General features: G+C 43.8%; 2 protein-coding genes across 3 annotated transcripts; both read left to right on the top strand.

The window, feature by feature from the left end:
* The first annotated feature begins 6399 nt into the window (after nt 1–6399).
* On the top strand, nt 6400–8683 carry LOC115104203 (insulin-like growth factor-binding protein complex acid labile subunit). The gene is made up of 2 exons (XM_029625482.2): nt 6400–6491; nt 6840–8683. Exon 2 carries the CDS (start codon nt 6845–6847, stop codon nt 8645–8647), a length of 1803 nt encoding a protein of 600 aa, XP_029481342.2. The 5' UTR covers nt 6400–6491; nt 6840–6844; the 3' UTR covers nt 8648–8683.
* Nucleotides 8684–9264: 581 nt separating this feature from the next.
* On the top strand, nt 9265–20750 carry LOC115104201 (dynein axonemal assembly factor 8). Of its 2 annotated transcripts, none has more exons than XM_029625477.2 (30): nt 9265–9712; nt 9891–9995; nt 10082–10528; nt 10656–10758; nt 12530–12689; nt 12773–13015; nt 13171–13452; nt 13709–13850; nt 13997–14191; nt 14310–14462; nt 14610–14804; nt 14904–15017; nt 15140–15284; nt 15404–15698; nt 16074–16153; nt 16299–16453; nt 16588–16714; nt 17242–17373; nt 17463–17627; nt 17806–18108; nt 18208–18264; nt 18345–18383; nt 18566–18735; nt 18842–19037; nt 19208–19302; nt 19425–19539; nt 19758–19966; nt 20066–20151; nt 20261–20330; nt 20505–20750. In XM_029625477.2, exons 1-30 carry the CDS (start codon nt 9596–9598, stop codon nt 20583–20585), a joined length of 4776 nt encoding a protein of 1591 aa, XP_029481337.2. In that variant the 5' UTR covers nt 9265–9595; the 3' UTR covers nt 20586–20750. The 2 variants fall into 2 exon arrangements, with proteins under 2 accessions (XP_029481337.2, XP_029481336.2); XM_029625476.2 differs by having other exon boundaries at nt 19755–19966.
* Nucleotides 20751–20755: the final 5 nt, after the last annotated feature.

Raw genomic sequence — 20755 nt, 5'->3', positions numbered from 1 at the left:
CACCCCTCAGATTTGGGTTCTTTGTTGCTCTCTGAATCATGCCTCTATCAACGCTTGATTGATTGTCTAATGGTCAGAGGCATAGGTTACAGCATGTGACAAGGGCTAAAAATCATCCAGGGATATGAAAGGATATGTGAGAAATGTATTAGCTAAGGCTTACATGGATTCAAAGTGGGCTACATTTGACCAATTAAATTCCCAAATGAATTGGGTTCCTAATTGAATAGGGTTGTGTGGATCCCCTTTTTAATCTGACCAGCAATCAGCTTGGCGTGGTAACAACAAAAATAAATCATGAACGAGAGCATAGTCACAATCCTTCTCATCGCGCTATGATCATCCTCCCAAGCCGAGCATGAGGCTGAATGGCATGATTCCAGTCACGAATGTTTCAAATGGCTTTGGCTCACACAGCTGGACATTTCAGAGCTCTTGAATGGATAAGTCTGTCAGACGTTTTTATACCGCAAACCGGGAGTCAATTTGAATGTGTATCACGAAGGAAGGCCTCTGTTCTTATTAATTGTGAAAAATTGCCTCCATCCAGTTAGATGGAATGAATTAGTGCCAATCAATGTTCCCTTTAAACTGCGCGTGTGCGAGAACGCGCACCTCCAAGACTGCTGTGCAGAAGAAATGCCTGGCCGCACCCAGACGCAAGAGATTGAACTTCACTGAGTTCGCCCCATTAGATTAGACTATATAGATCAACGTTTTTTTCTGTGATCGAATCAACATTATATCAGCAAAACAAAACAAATCTAACTTTGCAAGATTTAGTCTTTGATTTTGTTGTAGGCAGAGCTAGAGCGCAAAGGAGTAGAATTCTATTGGCGGGGGTAGGCCACGAGCGGCCTTTCAATCACCCGCAATTGAATGCCCTTTTCAGATCAGAGCGAAGAGCCACGCATGTGCACATTTGTTGATATTCTTTGCTAGTTAGCGAGTTATTAGCCCAGTTATAGATAAGTATAGTTAAGCCTTGGGGAGTTACTGGTTCCTACAAGAGCACAAAACATGTTGGCTACATTTCAAGTAGTCTTTGAAAAGCCAGTCAGGCAAAAAGCTTACGTCTTAATTAAAGGGGCAGTGATGTATTTTGACGCAGGCTTGAATTTGCAAATAAGTCAATAGGCAGAGGTAGCCTACATTGTCTAATTCTCTGAATGGTAATAACGGTGTTACAGAACAGACCCTAGTAAAAATCAATGTCAAGCCCTTCATAATGTAAACACGTTATTAAAAGTGTCATAAAATGTAGGCCTGCATTGAACACCAAATATAGGCTAATGTAGGCTATATCATAGAAATCAAAAGCTATTTTCATGTAAAAATGTTATGTGATTTGCTCCATTGGTTTTGTTGGTACGCCTACATTACGCTCAAATAGCCACAATAGCCTATTGGCTACTATCTAAAACTGTAAGGGTACAGCCTCAGTGTTCACTGAACATCAGTGCCGGAATTTGCATAAAATTCTCGCAAGGTTCAAGTTTCCGGCTCACAAGACTCAGTGCCCTAAAACATTAGAGGGAACATTGGTGCCAATAAGTCCTTTTGTTTGAGATTGAGGCCTGCAGGCTTCATCTAATGCCTATAGGCCTAGTGGGATGTACCCAACAGACGGCGTGTGATATGGACTCATCTCAACAGCAGACCAGTGGGTCAAAGTAATGTTTACTGATTCAAGTGTTTAAAATCATACAGGTTAGTTCATTCCTACAAAGTATTTTCTGTGCTACAGCTTCATTATGCTTCACCTTTGATTCAGATGGGGATCATGGCCCTTTCTGACAGTTTCTCTCCATTTTGAGACGGGTTGGGGCATCATTTTCAATTTTACAGGAACATCCTTTTCAAGTGAATCATCCTACATCTTCAGGGAAGATTAGTCTTATCTTGAGGGCAGAAGAATCTTGTCCTTGGAGAGTAATAAATAATCTCGAGGGGATTATTTCATGTTCTGAGTCGATTAAAATACTTTTTTTGTAACACGATAATACAATTAATCCCTGAAATAATGAAAAAGTTCTTATTTCATATTACCTTGAGGTAAACTCTTCTTAGCCTATATCTCCCACGGCTCCACACAAAGCCGCTAGTTTAATTTTTATTCAGTACTGTTCTATCACTGTGAAATAGAAATAAGCTTGTTCCACTTCACCTGTGTAGTTGTAGGCTACAATCTACTGCAAACCAACTTTTTACGACACATTCCTTGACTCTAGCCCCTCTACATACATAGCCTGTATAAAGAGAAAGGAAATTACTTTAAACTTCTATGCCCCCTCTCACTTGTCAGTGGATTGGGTTTGATGTCATCTCTTGCAATAATCATGCAAAAGTACCTGGCGGAATGGTAATGTTCTTTTATGAAATTATACCTATTATCTGCTCCCTACATCTGGAGAATCCAATATGCCAGCAGCATATGTTATCCCAGGGAAGTTGACATGCTAGATTTCATACAATATGGCTGTCGCATGTGATCTTAAGGGACTTGTGCCATTAGGTTCCCCTCGACAGCCCTGCGCTATATACAAGCCTCACATATAATGCATTTAGTTAGCCTACAATCTGTATAATAAGCCAGCTGTAAAAAAAATACGTCTGTGCAACTGTCAAAAATATTATTTTCTCTATTATCTTAAAATATAACATAGCTTTGCTCCATAACCAGCATTCAAAACAGTGTCAGCCTGCACGATTACACAACAGTTAGCCTAACGGAGGTAGGCAGTATTCTCTACTGTTGGGATAGAATTTGGAAGGCAGTAGAGTGCACTTGCCCCTCTAGGCATTCATTCTCTGACAGACAGTCATGAGCAGCAGAAGGAATAACAAAAATATAAGGAAGATGCGGTATTGTAGCTATCAGCACGGATCCTCCAACACACACTGACACGGTGCCCTTCAGGTCTGTTCACCACTGCTGAGGAAGTTCTCAACTTTTCCACTGCTAGTTATGTGACTGAGGAGTTTATCTATTCCTCCTGTATATAAACACTGACTCCCAGCAGAGCGCGAGACATTGCTCTACATTCACTGCCACTGCAGCTGGGGCTCTGTCACTCACCATGAAGCCTCCTGTTCTCCCGGTGCTGACAGACCTGGGAAGGGAACCTTTCTGCTGGTTGAGAGCAGAGGAGTGAGCCAATTAGAGGTGTTTGTCTGGGGAGCAGGAATTGTTAAAGACGCACTATGGGAGATTTCCCTCCGGTACAGGGATTTACACACCTTCATGAGACCCATTCCCTTCATTTCTTAAAAATAAGAAAAGTAAATAAGCTGATATATCTTTTTGCGACGGCTCATTAATCATTCTAACAGCATAAAACTCAACAATGTTCTTCCATATTATTCTAATTTGACACCATGCTGTAGCAAACAAGGGCCTCCTCTGCTAGAGCAGAAATGGAAGCACTGAATCAAACTTGAATGAGACATTGCCATGACAGAGTGTATGTGGTAAGGTGGCTAACTTATTGGACTAATTCAAAGTAAAACAATATCTCAAAACACGTAAACACCTACAAACTGATTGGGATAACTGGATTGTGTGCTGAAGGGTCTTTCCTTTCAGAGAAAGTGAGCTTTCGGATTCCTTCAACGTGTCTCATATGCCTAGGTAACAGAGCAGCAGTGTTCTCTAGTGGTGAAAGAAGTGAATAGCACCACCAATTATAAACATGAAACACACTGCTTAAATATTAGGGATGCTTTATCTTTCTAACAACCTTCAGGCAAGTCTCATGTTGTTCACTATCATGGAACAATCACATTGTGAAAGGAGAAACCTGTTGAGCTAAACAGAGAACTAAGCCTAAGGTGACAGTTCTGTGTCAAAATGATGACTTTGCGTCTAAAAACCCTGATATACCTACTTAAGGTTTAGGATATAATTTAGCGACAAGAATGTTCAGTGTGACAAAACAATGTAATTTAATGCCTGCCAGTATTAGAGTAGGCATTACACAACATACCCATGTCTTTTCTTAAACTGCCAGTCTGTCAAAGTCCAGGATTGTCCAGCCAATGGTCATGTTTTCCTGTTAGATTTTATTGAATTTGGACGTCGTTAGGCACACGTCCGGTTCTGGGTAGTCCAGTAAGTTCACGAAACCAAGCTACAGAGAAAGAGAATAAAGTGAAAGTCAACCCACGTTTAACATCAGAGTCTGTTTGCTGGTCAATGTGTGTGATGTGAGATAAGAAACAGCTACATTTCCCTTTACCTGGGATAATGATTAGCTACAGTGCACTGATATCAAGACGAAATTCGGACAAAAAAACCATCTAACAACTCTTAATACTGAGCTTTTACGCACGTTGCAAGTACAAACCTGAATCTCTTTTTGTAATGCAGTTGAAGTCAGAAGTTTACATACACTTAGGTTGGAGTCATTAAAACTCGTTTGTCAACCACTCCACAAATTCCCTGTTAACAAACTGTAGTTTTGGCAAGTCGGTTAGGATATCTACTTTGTGCAAGACACAAGTAAAACAATTGTTTCCAGACAGATTATTTCACTTATAGTTCACTGTATCACAATTCCAGTGGGTCAGAAGTTAAAATACACTAAGTTGACTGTGCATTTAAACAGCTTGGAAAATTCCAGAAAATGATGTCATGGCTTTAGAAGCTTCTGATAGGCTAATTGACATCATTTGAGTCAATTGGAGGTGTACCTGTGGATGTATTTCAAGGCCTACCTTCAAACTCTTTGCTTGACATCATGGGAAAATCAAGAGAAGTTAGCCAAAAAACTCAGAAAAAAAATTGCTGACCTCCACAAGTCTGGTTCATCCTTTGGAGCAATTTCCAAACGCCTGAAGGTACCACGTTCATCTGTACCAACAATAGTACGCAAGTATAAACATCATGGGACAACGCAGCCGTCATACCGTTCAGGAAGGAGACACATTCTGTCTCCTAGAGATGAGCGTACTTTGGTGCGAAAAGTGAAAATCAATCCCAGAACAACAGCAAATGACCTTGTGAAGATGCTGGACGAAACAGGTACAAAAGTATCTATATTCACAGTAAAACTAGTTCTATATTGACATAACCTGAAATGCAGCTCAGCAAGGAAGAAGCCACTGCTCCAAAACCGCCATAAAAAAACAGACTACGGTTTGCAACTGCACATGGGGACAAAGATCGTACTTTTTGGAGAAATGTCCTCTGGTCTGATGAAACAAAAATAAAACTGTTTGGCCATAATGACCATCATTATGTTTGGAGGAAAAAGGCGGAGGCTTGCAAGCCGAAGAACTCCATCCCAACCGTGAAGCACGGGGGTGGCAGTATCATGTTATGCTTTGCTGCAGGAGGGCCTGGTGCACTTCACAAAATAGATGGCATCATGAGGATGGAAAATTATGTGGATATACTGAAGCAACATCTCAAGACATCAGTCAGGAAGTTAAAGCTTGGTCGCAAATTGCTCTTCCAAATGAACAATGACCCCAAGCATACTTACAAAGTTGTGACAAAATGGTTTACGGGCAAGGTATTGGACTGGCCATCACAAAGCCCTGACCTCAAGCCTATAGAAAATGTGTGGGCAGAACTGAAAAAGCGTGTGAAAAAATGTTTGACCCAAGTTAAACAATTTAAAGGCAATGCTACCAAATAATAATTGAGTGTATGTAAACTTCTGATCCACTGGGAATGTGATGAAAGAAATAAAAGCTGAAATAAATTATTTTCTCTACTATTATTCTGACATTTCACATTCTTAAAATAAAGTGGTGATCCTAACATACCTAAGACAGGGAACTTTTACTATTATTAAATGTCAGGAATTGTGAAAAACTGAGTTTAAATGTATTTGGCTAAGGTGTATGTAAACTTCCGACTTCAACTGTACATTTCAAAATGCCATTGCTACTTTTCAGCCAGCACAGGTTTATTGCACCAGGTTTGTCTTATCTCTCAGCCATGTTGTCTGTAACAGTCAGAATCTACAGTAAATGTACTCAGAGAAAGGACCCTGGCTTTAGTAAACAGAAAAAGGCTACTTGGAAGTCAGACCACCAGACCATATGTACAGTAGACATTCATATAATATGAATTTTTGCGGTATTAATGATGTTATGTAGTATGACAAATCTGAGTTTAAAACTAAGAACCAATAGAGAGATAAGAGGTAACAGAGGTCATGCGAAAAAAATGCATTTTGTTTATTAAATTCTTGAACATCAAATAGTTAAGAATGTTCACTGAAAATGTACTTGTAAAAATACTGATATGTTTGTATATGTATAAAAAATATATTTGAGAGAGATAAGACCATAGTCTCATTGAAAGACTGATGATGATGCTGGTCATAGGGTATGAACAGGTTAATTCTGAGAGTTCAGTGGGTCTGACTTTTTCTAGAAAGACTAGGCAGGTTTTCCATTCCAAACACAAATACACACGTCCTTCGTTTAGTGGGTGGCTGTCTGTCGGTCTACCTCAGTCAAAATCGCTGAAATATAAGGTAAGGTAAACTATTCTGATTCATTGAACTTTCATCTTTTAAAATTACACATAATAGAAATGAATGTACACTTATAGTAGCTTTGCATATTTTAGTAATGAATGTTTGCAGTAAAAAATTTAAAAATAATAATTTTGGAAATAGGCCTAGGCATTGCCTATACTATTGATCTTAAGTTGGTTCACGTAAAATCTGAGTAATCTGAGTACATATGTTAATTTATTGGCTTTCAGGGAGGACTTCAAATGTGAGAAAATACATGTTAATTACAAAGAGAATAAGCATATTAAGTAGTTTTAGATAAGGAGCACCAACATTGAGCTTACTTCCTTTGCTCTCTACCCCCAGCTGCTATGCACATGATTGTGCTACTGGTGTTGTGGGTACTGGGGACATCACTGGTGTTGCCAGACCCTGACACAGGGGGAGAGAAACCTACTGAGGAGCCCATTCCTTGTTCCAAGGGCTGCACCTGTCTACATGACGACTACAGTCTAGAGCTCAATGTCTACTGCAGCGCACGCAACTACACCCAGGCCCCCTCTGACGTGCCTGTCTCCACTCGCTCCCTCTGGCTGGATGGAAACCTGTTCCCCACTCTGCCTGCCACCGCCTTCAAGGATCTCAGCAACTTGGATTTTCTGAATCTACAGAGCGGTCAGCTGGTGTCACTTGACTCCCAGGTGTTCAGAGGGCTAAAGTCGCTAGCTCACATCCACCTGGAGCGCAACCGAATCCGTTCATTGCCGGGCACTATCTTCCAGAACACGCCTAACCTCGCCTCGCTTAGTCTCCATAACAACCAACTGTCCCGCATTGAGGAGAAGTTGTTTGCTGGCCTCCCACATATGTGGCTTCTCAACTTGGGGTGGAACTCATTAGCAGTGTTGCCTGAGACTGGGTTCCATGACCTGCATGGCCTGAGGGAGCTGGTTCTTGCTGGGAATAGGCTGGCTTACTTACAGCCACAACTCTTCCAAGGTCTTACCGAGCTGAAGGAGTTGGACCTCACCGGAAATTACCTGAAGGTCATTAAGGCTAATGTGTTCATGAAGCTCCCCAAACTGCAAAAGCTTTACCTGGCTCAGAATCAGATAGTGACGGTGGTACCCAGAGCCTTTGTGGGTATGAAGTCCCTCAGATGGCTGGATCTCACAAACAATAAACTGTCAGCGCTCCACGATGAGACTTTCCTTGGTCTTCACAGCCTCCATGTGCTGCGGCTCTCCAACAACTCCATCAGTGGACTAAGACCCAGGACTTTCCGTGACTTGCAGTACCTTGAAGAACTGCGTCTGAGCTACAACCGGATCCATGCCTTGGGGGACAGGATCTTTGAGGGGCTTGGGCACCTGGAGGTTCTAGAGCTGGAGCACAACCAGGTGCAGGAGGCCCGGATGGGCACCTTCATGGGCCTCTCTCACCTGGCTGTCATTAACCTGTCTGGCAGCTGTTTCCGCAGTCTTCCAGACCAAGTGTTCAAAGGTCTCGCTAAGCTCCACAGTCTTCACCTGGATAAGGGCTGTCTGACCAGGGTCACAACCCAAGCTTTCATTGGACTATCGGGTCTGCGACGACTCTTTCTTCAAAACAACAACATCTCTGTGGTGGAGCGCCAGAGCTTCGTGGAACTCTTGGGCCTACAACAACTAGACCTGAGATTCAACAAGCTCGAGGTCTTAACCTCCCACACCTTCTACGGCCTGAAGAACCTGGACTATCTGCTGCTGTCCAGCAACCTGTTCCGTCAACTTCCCTCTGAGGCCCTCATGCCCTTGAAGCATCTCTCGTGGCTGGACCTCTCAGCTAACAGGCTGGAGATCCTGCACAATGGTACCATGCAGCTGCTGCCCAGGCTACGCTATCTAAACCTGAAAGATAACGCTCTTAGCAGCATTCCACCAGATATCCCAGACACCCTACACCAACTGTGGCTGACAGGGAACCGTTGGAAATGTGACTGCAGTGTCCTTCCCCTTAGAGACTACAGCTTGAGGAGACCACAGACGGTGCCCCGGCAAGTGGAAACCCTGGCTGAGGGAGAGGAACCCCACACTGTTGTCACCATCTACAACAATATAACATGCAACAGCCCTCCAGGCTTGGTTGGCCATGACCTGAGGGATATCAGCAACGAACATTTCAACAACTGCTGAAGGGGTCAAAGACGCCAGACATTTGGAAGACAATAATTTCAAAATAATTGTTATTAGCCTACAATTTTCCCTGTACATTCAATGATTTAGCCTATATTAATTATTTCTCAAAATATGTAATGTAACAAAATATTTTTGCTACTGTGGTAATTAGGCCCTACATGTTGCAAGTATGTAGCTTTTGCATCATACACTTTTAGTTAGTTTCATATTTCATGAAATGTTCATTAACATTGCTAGAATACACAGTGTACAGTACATTTAGCTTTTAGGACATGTTTCAAAGCAGTCCACTTTTGAATGGGTGACTATTAAACTCCTCCTTTGAATAAACACAAGTCATGTTTGTTTTTGTCCTCTGAATAAATATTTAAGAGACAGATTTGCTCAACAAGGAATTGGTCACACAACCAAATATAGATATAGGCCCTAGGTAAACAATAGCAGCCTTTACCAATTAAAGGTGCAGAGGCCCAGCTATTGAGGGGCCAGATGGACCATGTGTGTACACAAGGCAAACACTTCCTCCTGTACCATAATGGTCCAGAACTCTAAGCAGAGGGAGAAGTAAACCTTCAGGTCTTACATATAACGACACTATAACGTTTTCATTTTGAAGAAGTGGGCAGGAGCAATTTTACAGCAGCACATTTCCAATACAGCTTTGACTGCAGGATTCATAGACCGCAGAACTTGAACGGTTCATACATTACTTAACTCGCAGTCGCATCACAGATGTTGACATGTTCATGTTGACCATCTTTCCCCAGGCCACGTCTCTTCTGCACTGCAACACGTGCTCCTCCATAATTTATATGCGCTCCTCACTCTCGTAGTTCAGTTGTTATGGTAACCAACAGTTTGCTAGTTGTTGTTAGCAGCTATTTAACTTGAGCTAACTTAGTGGAGCTGACTGCTACTGCTTTCACATAAGAGTGGTCTATCTTGATGATTATAGATACATTAGTTTATGTCAATATGGACACAGATCCTTCAACGCGTTGGAATGCTCTTTTTGACAGCTTCAAACCCCATATTCCGTCCATTGATTCGGATTCTTCATCGGTGAGTTTGATTACTGCACTTAGCTAACGTTAGCTAGCTAGCCCTATGAAAAACCCTTAATTTGTATGAGTTTTGCTACTTACTTGCTGTTCCACAAGAGTTTGAATTGTGTTTGCCACAGTAAATCTAGATAAATGTATCAAACGTTAGCTGACATTTGTCTAATCTTACTCTCCAGTCTGAAAATGAAGAAGACATTTCCATCTTTCGGCGACCAGTAGCCCTTCTTCCTAAACACACAGAGTGCCTAGAGTGTCTGTCATTGGAGGACTCTGAAATAGAGGTAACGTGAAATAGCTAGCTAGCCGAGCAAGTTTACACCAATTGGTGACGAGTCCTTGACAAGGTTACTGTGTGTATCCCAAACAGGAGCTTCTAATATCTATGGCACAGCCACAACTGTGTTTGACAGAGGAGACCATTTGCCCTCATAGAGAGCCTACAACTGAACCCCATGGAGTTTATCAAGCTACTGATTTAGCCCAGCAGGGCACACTCCAGGAGCTCAGTCCCATAGGTAATAAGATAAATGAGATATGCAGCCATGACTCTATTAGAAATGTAGCTTGGGCAGGAGGCCATCCACGCAGCAACGTTCCTGTGGAGATGAAAGGGGACACCTCAGCGCACCACGGCCATGGCACACTAAACAGACAAAAAACAACTGAGTCCACATCGCCACACACTTCACACAACACAGCTTGTGAAGAAAACACATTGGAGTCACTCAATGCTTTGAGAAAGACACCGAGAACTGAACCAAATGGCTCTATGAAAAAGCCACTGCAAAATAGTCAAACTGTTTTGTCTTTTGAGGTGAGTTTTAAGTTTCCTGTTATAAATTGAGAAGGTACTACATAATAACTAATGTATTTGTTGACCATTCGATAGATACTGATGAAGTGTTATGTCCTACAAATCAGTACCTTTGTGTTTTTACCAGCCACTGGAGCACTGGGATCTGGACCAGATTCTTCTGACTCTTCAAACAGATAGACTCTTTTTAGGAGGCAGTGTGTCTGACGAACCTATGGAAATACAACCAGGTAGACAATAGGGTAACTCTAAGGTATCACTGACACAGTTGAAGTTGGAAGTTTACATACACTTAGGTAGGAGTCATTAAAACTCATTTGTCAACCACTCCACAAATTTCTTGTTAACAAACTATAGTTTTGGCAAGTCGGTTAGGACATCTACTTTGTGCATGACACATGTAATTTTTACAACAATTGTTTACAGACAGATTATTTCACTTATAATTCATTGTATCACAATTCCAGTGGGTCAGAAGTTAAAATACACTAAGTTGACTGTGCATTTAAACAGCTTGGAAAATTCCAGAAAATGATGTCATGGCTTTAGAAGCTTCTGATAGGCTAATTGACATCATTTGAGTCAATTGGAGGTGTACCTGTGGATGTATTTCAAGGCCAACCTTGAAACTCAGTACCTCTTTGCTTGACATCATGGGAAAATCAAAAGAAATCAGCCATAACCTCAGAAAAAAAATTGCAGACCTCCACAAGTCTGGTACATCCTTTGGAGCAATTTCCAAACGCAAAGGTACCACGTTCATCTGTACCAACAATAGTACACAAGTATAAACACCATGGGACCACGCAGCCGTCATACCGCTCAGGAAGGAGACGCGTTCTGTCTCCTAGAGATGAACATACTTTGGTGCGAAAAGTGCAAATCAATCCCAGGACAACAGCAAAGGACCTTGTGAAGATGCTGGAGGAAACTGGTATAAAAGTATCTATATCCACAGTAAAACGAGTCCTATATCGACATAACCTGAAAGGCCGCTCGGCAAAGAAGAAGCCACTGCTCCCAAACCGCCATAAAAAAGCCAGACTACGGTTTGCAACTGAACATGGGGACAAAGATCGTACTTTTTGGAGGAATGTCCGCTGGTCTGATGAAACAAAAATAGAACTGTTTGGCCATAATGACCATCGTTATGTTTGGAGGAAAAAGTGGGAGGCTTGCAAGCCGAAGAACACCATCCCAACCATGAAGCACCATGTTGTGGGGGTGCTTTGCTACAGGAGGGCCTGTTCCACTTCACAAAATATATGGCATCATGAGGATGGAAAATGATGTGGATATATTGAAACAACATCTCAAGACATCAGTCAGGAAGTTAAAGCTTGCTCGCAAATGGGTCTTCCAAATGGACAATGACCCCAAGCATACTTACAAAGTTGTGGCAAAATGGCTTAAGGACAACAAAGTCAAGGTATTGGAGTGGCCTTCACAAAGCCCTGACCTCAATCCTATAGAAAATGTGTGGGCAGACCTGAAAAAGCGTGTGTGAGCAAGGAGGCCTACAAACCTGACTCAGTTACACCAGCTCTGTCAGGAGGAAGGTGCCAAAATTCACCCAACTTATTGTGGGAAGCTTATGGAAGGCTACCCAAAACGTTTGATCCAAGTTAAACCATTTAAAGTGAATGCTACCAAGTACTAATTGAGTGTATGTTAACTTCTGACCCACTGGGTATGTGATGAAGGAAATAAAAGCTTAAATAAATCACTCTCTACTATTATTCTGACATTTCACATATTTAAATAGTGGTGATCCTAACTGATCTAAGACAGGGAACTTTTACTAGGATTAAATGTCAGGAATTGAGAAAAACTGAATTTAAATGCATTTGGCTAAGGTGTATGTAAACTTCCGACTTCAACTGTATAGCTACTGCTGAACAACTAGTAGATGTAGAGTAACCAGTGTGCACCTAGCATGTCATTCACATTCAATGCTATTATCATAATGATGTAATCAATTCATTCTCAATTTGGTCACAGATGGAGACAATGTAAGGTCACAGGATACTATATTGGAGAGGCTGTCTGCTTTCTGTAGGACACCGTCATGTGGAGATGCTGAAGAGAAAAGAGAAACTGCGCCAGATAAAACTTCTGGTGTGCCTCAGAAAGCACCTGTCCAACATCCTACCAATTTCCGGTAAAATATATGATCAAGTTGTGTGGGTTTCACATGATTATGAATAATGTAATTAATTAACATGAACATTTTGTTTACTGCAGACAAAATGGTGGATGGAGAAAGTCTTTCAAAAGGATGGCATTTGAGTTGCAGCCAAGCCGCCAGGAAGCGCCCACCGTTTATATTGATTTACGTAACCCTGAGCCTCCCACGAACACAACCAGACCATGTAACAGCACTTCATCACAATCCATGAAGCTGACCAACCCCAACCTACATGACGAAAACCAATCTGATAAGAAAACAGACAATAATATACGGTCTGGTTTACTGAATGGAAAAGAGTAAATATTGCCTTGAATAACTGACCCATTGTAAAGCTCTAAACATTATTACATAGGTTTGTAAATATACAGTACTATAATGGCTCTGTATCTGTGAATTATGAATTCAGTTTTACTCCTTCCTGAGTCAATGTTTTTTCTTCTTCTTCTCCCAGGGAAGTAACTGGAAAGAGCCTGTTACTCAGAATGTTACGCGAGGCGAACAGAAACAGGAGCGAGCCGGACAGGAAAGATCCAGTTCCAGCAGATTCTACATGCAGAACCCCCAGAAGAGTGTCCTTGAAGGACAAGCTGCCTGAGGCTAACAATGAGATAACATCTCTGCTTCCAGAGGTGGACAACCAAACCACAATGAAGCGTGACCAAAACAGGCCGCCAGTTGAGAGAACACCTGCTTTTCAGCAGAGTGCTACTACCGGGCAGCCAAAGAAACAAAGGTAGATACGATATTCATTTTAGGAGACTTTGTCTCATATACTGTATCTTGAATCTTGGCTCACACAGGAGGTTGGTGGCACCTTCACTTGGGAGGACGGGCTCGTGCTAAAGGCTGGAGTGGAATAGTATCAAATAAGGTACCTCAAACACATGGTTTGATGCCATTCCATTCGCTCCGTTCCAGCCATTATTATGAGCCGTCCTCCCCTCAGCAGCCTCCACTGGTGGCTGAACACCTGTTTTGTGACCTGTCAGTGACCGAGAGCAGAGAGAGCAACAGAAACAGAGAGCACAGCGCCAGCAACAGCTCCAGAAACAGCTGGAAAGCTTTAGACCAACAAGGTCTGCTGGAGACAGGGAGCCTGCCGCTGAGAAGACTGATGTTCTTTATGACACTGTAAGTTCATCTGGAACAGAGACTCAGTGCTCACAATTCAATAGCTCTCCACTCAGTCTTCTTTGTCATTGTCATTCCCTCAGTGCCATTTGATAAATTGAGCGTTACCCCTACATATATAATCTTTTTCGTTCTTTTTTTTCCAGGAGGCCTCTCACCTACAATCAGTTAATACTCTGCCTGCTGATATGGAGGATAAGGAGTGCTTGCTGTTGACTGTATGCCTCTCCAGTCCCGGCCTGGTAGCCAGCAGCAGTCCTCATTGGAAAGCACCAACAGTGGAGTCAGCCACAACCAAATCCCATATATACAATGCTCTGGTTGCTTGGTTTCTGTCTTTGGTGAATATTTATTTGACTAGTCCTTGACAACGTCATTCAACTGAGATCATCTGATTATTTTTACTCTGTTTGAGATGGAGTCCATGTCTTACTGAGGCCTCTAACTTGTGTGTTGTAGGTTGGAGCACCAGACCCTCAAGGGGGTGATGACAGGGCTGCTGTACCTTTCTGGGTGGCCGGCCTACAGCAGCTGTGGACAGAGGATGGACTGGCTCTACACATCTGTGCTGTGTCCCACGGAGAGAGCCTACAACTTGTCCGAAAACCCCGGGTGAGAGGAATGAACATAGAGATCCTTTTAAATTACTTATTATTATTATTAGTAGTAGTATTCTAATTCCCAATTCTATGTGAATGCACCCAAACATTTCCTCTGTTCCTACACCACCTTAAGTGTTTTCCTTTTTCTTCTTTATAGAAACGGGGTGTGGATAAGAGTCATAGTGTGTTCCAGCAGCGTGTCTGCAGGTTCCTCTCTCAGACCTCCCTCAGAGCCATCACCCATTGGCTGCCGCAGCTCAGGAGCCTATTAGACCAAGAGGCCTATCCCCCAACCGTCCACATACCTGCCTCCTGCCTGGACAGTTTTATCTCTGTCAACACAGACAAAATGGTAGGTAGTAGGTACAGGTGAATGCTTAGAATCTGAGATTGACTTGATGATGTGGATGTGTTCCCTGTAATGTGCTGTATAATTTGCCCTGTGTCTCAGGCTGTGAAGAGGACCTTCGGTCTGAACCCAGGCTTCTACTGGCAGACTGTGGAGACTCAGGAGCTCAGCTGTCAGAGGCCTGAGACCATGTGCACTCAGCAGCTACACACAGAGGTAAGAACATCTCGTCTCAGCTGTTCCAAAACTCCTTGGTATCGTCTAATCTCAGGGTTAATACCCCATGGTCATGGGATGAGGAAATCAACCATACAGTTTTTTTCTTCTTCTCCTCACAGATAGCTGTTGCTCTGGGATACACATCTTTGTTCCTGCATCCCCTGGTGGTTCACCACACCCTCCAGCTTCTCCACAGCTCAGGCCTGGATGTGTGTTGCCTCCGCCTCCTTTACCCTCCTCCTGGCCTTCTGACCAACAGCGCCGGTAAAACGTCTATCAACTAATAAACTTATATTCTGTTATATTCTTATCTAGTCTGCAGATCTTCAGTGGCCTAGACTGGAATGATTCAGTAAGTTATAGTAAGTATGTCTCCGATTCAGGCAGGGTATCCTACGGGCAGGGAGATGATGGGGCCGATGAGCCCGTCCTTGCCCTGGCTGTCCGAGGGCCTCACGCCCGCACCGTGTGGCAGGATGTAACAGGCCCTTCAGACCCCCTGCTGGCTAGGAAGACAGACCCGGCATCCATCAACGCCCTGCACTACAGCAGCAAGAACTTGCCCCTCCTCTACTCCCCTCGCCTGGCCAGCAGTGTGCACAGGGAACTGGTCACGTGGTTCGCAGGGAGAGTTCCAGGGAATAATTCCCAGAACCCTGACCAGGCTCCAACTGACAGGTGTGTTTGTAGTCCAGAGCCATCCTGATGTCTCACAACCATCACTCAAACATTACAAGTAGAAAAACAAACATATTACTACTACTAATAACAATTTATTGAACTTTTATAGTGCTATACCTTACATAAAGAATCTCAAAGCGTTGTGAAGCAAAAACGACAAAAAAACAAGCAATTTAAAAAACAACAACATCATTAATCATCATGAATAGATGGAAGGTCAAGAGGCTGAATGTTTACTCAGTAAACATTGATTGATACATTTGTTTTCATCTTCTTGGGCAATATATATATATATATATATATAACATACACAACACAAACAGTAGTCAAACGTATTTAACAAAAAACGTGATTTTCTTCCAACACTCTCAGCTCTGCCCCTGGTGATGGAGAGGGAAGCAGCCCCTTGTATTTAACCAGGTCCTCTACCACCCTGTGTGCTACTGTTAAAGGTAACTCAGAAACAAGTACACACTTGAGGTCAACAATGTTAGAGTTATGGCTTAATGCTTTACTCTAGTCTCGATCCCAAGTACAGTAGTTGGAAGTTTCAAAATGTCTTACTGTGGATCTGACTCTTCCCTTCCCACCTCATAGTGGACGTGTTCTTGATAGTGTCTCCAGCGGTGGCGCCGTGCTGCTACAGCCAGGTTCTGTCTGTGTGTGAGGGCAGAGGGTTCAGTCTGAGGGGGGTCCAGAGGCTGCAGCTCCCCACCAAACGAACCCAGGCACTGGGACTCACCAGTCAGCAGGTAACGACCCCACCTCCACCACACTGTCTCCAGATCAGTCACACCACACTGAAATGACAGCAAAGTGCCTGAGAGAAGCTGGTGAGATCAATGTTGACTATGCCCTTTAAAAACTTGTCTTTCTCTTTGACAAGGTGTCAGTGTTCTGCAGTCCGCCCACTGTTACTGTGGATGAGAAGAAGGTTGAGCTGTCTTCCCACTGCCTGGTCTTACTTCTGAGGAGAGAGAGTGGCCTACGTCACTGTGCCAGCCTGCCTGCAGGTGTAGCACCTAACCCTGTAATACCTAATATCTCTCCTTCTATCGCCTCAAAAGTACACTGAGTGTACAAAACATTAGGAACACCTTCCTAGTATTGAGTTGCACGCCCTTTTGCCCTCAGAACAGCCTCAATTCGTTGGCGCATGAACTACAAGGTATTGAAAGTGTTCCACAGGGATGCTGGCCGATGTTTACGCCAATGCTTCCCACAGTTTTGTCAAGTTGGCTGGACGTCCTTTGGGTGGTGGACCATTGATACACACGGGAAACTGTTGAGCTTGAAAAACGCAGCAGCATTGCAGTTCTTGACACACTCAAGCCTGGCACCTACTAACATCAATAAGAGATCATAGCTTTCACCTAGATTCACCTGGTCACAGTCATGGAAAGAGCAGGTGTTCCTAATGTTTTGTACAGTCCGTGTATAAAGAACATGTATGCCATTTGATGCTGATAGGTACTGTAGAGGCATTTGAGCTTGTGACATCAATGTTCAGTTTATTGACACTGATTCCTCTTTTTGTCAGACCTTATGAAAGAGTTGGAGAAGCAGAGGTTGTTGGGATGTATCCACATCAGACTGTCAGATGAAGGAAAGCTGGACCCGAGCAGCTGCTTTCACATGTTGCCCTACAGAGAGAGCCTGCTCCATAGCTTTGGTAAGGGAAGAGTTAACACAGTCTGTCAATGATGACCCCCTCCCTGGCTTCCTGGTTTAATTGAGTTTATGTTCATGCTTGGTTCTCAGGTGGGCGAATGTGGGCCGTACCCAACCCCTGCAATGTGGTGCTGTCCAATCACAGGTGTCCATCCAACCCAGAGCTGGAGCAGGTGGTGGTGCTTACGCTGTCTGGAAGGGACATCAGTCAGGGCCTGAGCCTGCTACACAGGCTCTGGACAGGGGACACAACAGGTACTTTACCCCACATTAACCATTCCCACAACACAGCCCATGTAATGAAATATATTTAAAATGCATAATGTTATTCATAATACCAATATTGTACTTGCAATTCAGCTGTAGCACTGAACTCCTCACCTACCTAACCTTGCCCTACGTTTCTCTCCTATCTATCTTGTTTCTCCGTCAGGCGATGTCGTGGAGGATGGATTCGAGCTGCTGGCCCTGAAGTGGCTGCCCACATTGTCCCGGCAGCAGGCGCGGGAGGTGAGCCCCTATGAGGTAGGAGACCGGCTGTGGCAGAGCAGTCTGGTGGGCCTGGCCTCCTCCCCTGCCCTGGTGTGTGCTCTGAGGAGGGTAGACGCCTTCGCCACCCTACGGCGGCTCCTGCCACGGGACTACCCCGGGAACCTGAACATACTGTTGTCTCCCACTCCTGAACTGGCCTTCAGACAAGCGTCCCTCTTCTTCTCCCTGGGAGACATGATCCCTGGTAAAAACTAGTCCGTGCAAGCTAGGTACTATTTCACTGTACCCTATATCTGGGGCAATCATGTCAAGGATAGCTATGTGGATTTTCTCTCATCTTCAGATCACAGTGTGCGCCCATTACTGAAGTTCCTACCCCCACCTCGCATTAATGTAGCTGGTATGTGTCACCGGGTCATCAGCACATTCAATCGACTCTCTCACCCGCCTCCCTTCTGACTTGTTTAATGTTCCTTACAGGTTCCCAGTGTGAGTCATTGTTTAACTGCATGGTGCAGGGTGAGTTTGGAAACGGGTTTATTTGGATGAACTTTGACCTTTAAATAGCATGATGTAATGTAGGATGTTTTATTAAACATTGGTTACTTGCAAAGTCGATTACTTCAACAATGGTTACAAATATGTACAAAAGTTGAAAATGTGTAAGCACCCTGTTTGCCACTCTTGTCTGTCTCCATCAGGTCCCCAGCCGCTGGTCACACTGTGTCTGTTCAAGCCTGGAGTGTGGAGCCATGCTCTGGGGAAAATCCTCAGCAAAGTCCAGCGGAGTGGCTTCACTGTGGTGGGCCTGCATGTGCTGGTTCTGGACAATAGCACAGCTGTGTCACTGGCATCTGCTGCAGAGAATCAGGCAACTCACTTATTCCTACCTACCTAAACCAGGCCAGTGGACAGATTGTTACATTGTTTTAAATGCATTGGCTCAGCTCAGTTTTCCTCTTGTGTTTTCCCCTTAGGACCCCTCTGCTGTAGAAGCCCATGTCCAGTACTTGAGCTCTGGGCCTTCCCTGGCTCTGTGCCTACAGAGGGAGAATGCTGTGAAGAGGCTACTGGACGTGCTGGGACCTGAGGACCCTGCCCAGGCCCGCGCTCAGGACCAATTCCTCTGGAGGGCCGATTACAGTTCGGACCAGCTACACAGCGGCATCTATGGTCAGTCAGTGGCCTTCGCCCACGCACCATACTGGGCCACCTACCAGGCCCTGCCAGACAACATAGATCAATCAGTTACAGAGTGGCTGAGACTGGCTTTGGAACAAGGCTTTAATGTTTCAGATGTAATGTTAGTAACTCATGATGAATGATATAATACTATGTTGTAGGATCGAGGAGCTATCAGAGAGCTGTTCAGGATGTGAAGAGGCTGTTCCCTCAGGGCCTATGCTGCACAGAGACCAACACCATGAGACAGGAGCAGGTACATCACACAGTGCTACAATAGACATGATTTACTATTCCAAGATGTATAGCCGTCTCATATGCCCTGTGTTTAAATAAGGAACACATTTTTTGTCTGTCACTCACTGTTCTGTATCACAGATACCCAGTTTACACTCAGACCATTTGGCTTGTCTGGCTCGTGAACAGAGCCACACTCTTGCTGCTGCGAACAAGCCATCTTTATCACACCTTATGGCGCCTGGACTGAATGGAGGTGAGGTCTAGTTTTGAATGTTTTAGCCTAGCTGTGTCTTTGTTGTTGAATCGCTTATTTACTACTTTTATGTGGATACAAAACAGGTCCCTTAATCATTGACTTTTTATTGGGACGTTGCCTATGATTGGTCTGGGGCAATTGTTGTGTTTAGTTGATGCGGTATCAACAGCAGTTGAACTTTGTAAACGTGGCTGTTTGTGTGTGGGTGGCAGCAGGGCTCTTGGTCCGCAGTGCTCTCTGCCAAACCACCTGCCTGCTGCTGCCCACCAGTGTACTGGGCCCAGCCCCCATCCACCTGGACCTGCTTGAGCAGCTGCTGAGGACAGGCTGCCACCTGGTGGCCGGGAGGATGACTGTCCTGGACGAGACCCAGAGATGTCACATAGCTGAGACACTGATGCTACCCTCTGAGAGGGATGGGAAGGTGAGGAGTGGGTATCTGCCATGTAGGAGTTGCGCAATAGCAGCATGCAGTGGTCACTCACTGTAACACTCTGCCTGTGGCACTGACTCTCTTCTCTAGATTTGTGCTCTACCCGAGGGCCCTTGTCTTATCGTTGTTCTACAGAAGGATAACGCTGTGACCTGCTTTGACTCCATGCTTGAAAGGTAAGGAAATGGGCTACTCAAAAACATGTACCAGTTAGTGTTTTGCATTTTCTTCTTTGCATCATAATGGAATGCATAGATTAATATGCTATGGTTTATTTTTTTATAGTATTTACAGAGAGAGGTCTAACCTTGCCAAAGTGGGGAAAATGCTGATATATCCCAGCACTGAAAAAAAAGTAAGCTTGTTCTAACTGCGGAAACACTGTGTAGTACCAAATAATGGCAAAATGGACCCATGTTTAGTTAAAAGGATCAACTGACCTCGATAAAACAGATTGTGAATGTCTATGAAGAAATCACCATTGATAACAAGCATGTCTGAGAACATCTCTTGTCTGTTTTGGCTCTAGGCATTGCAGCTTCTGTGCTATCTATTTGATGTCCTGTCTCCTGATAGTCATCATGCCATTGTACCACAGCAATCTGAGTGAGCATTACCAAGAGGGCCAACCTATTTTCTGAAATTCTGTACCAATACTGTATGAAGAAAATATTTATTTAGTTGGTTGTGGTAAGAAACCTTATGTAACCCCCTCCTAAAAAGTAAAAACGATGGTATTTTCATGTTAAGAAAATAAATGCTGGTTCATGTTTCAGTTAT

Source organism: Oncorhynchus nerka, linkage group LG21, assembly GCF_034236695.1.
Source record: "Oncorhynchus nerka isolate Pitt River linkage group LG21, Oner_Uvic_2.0, whole genome shotgun sequence".
Lineage (NCBI taxonomy): Eukaryota > Metazoa > Chordata > Actinopteri > Salmoniformes > Salmonidae > Oncorhynchus > Oncorhynchus nerka.
The sequence above is the reverse complement of the archived record's forward strand: the minus strand, read 5'-3'. Positions and strand labels throughout refer to the sequence as shown.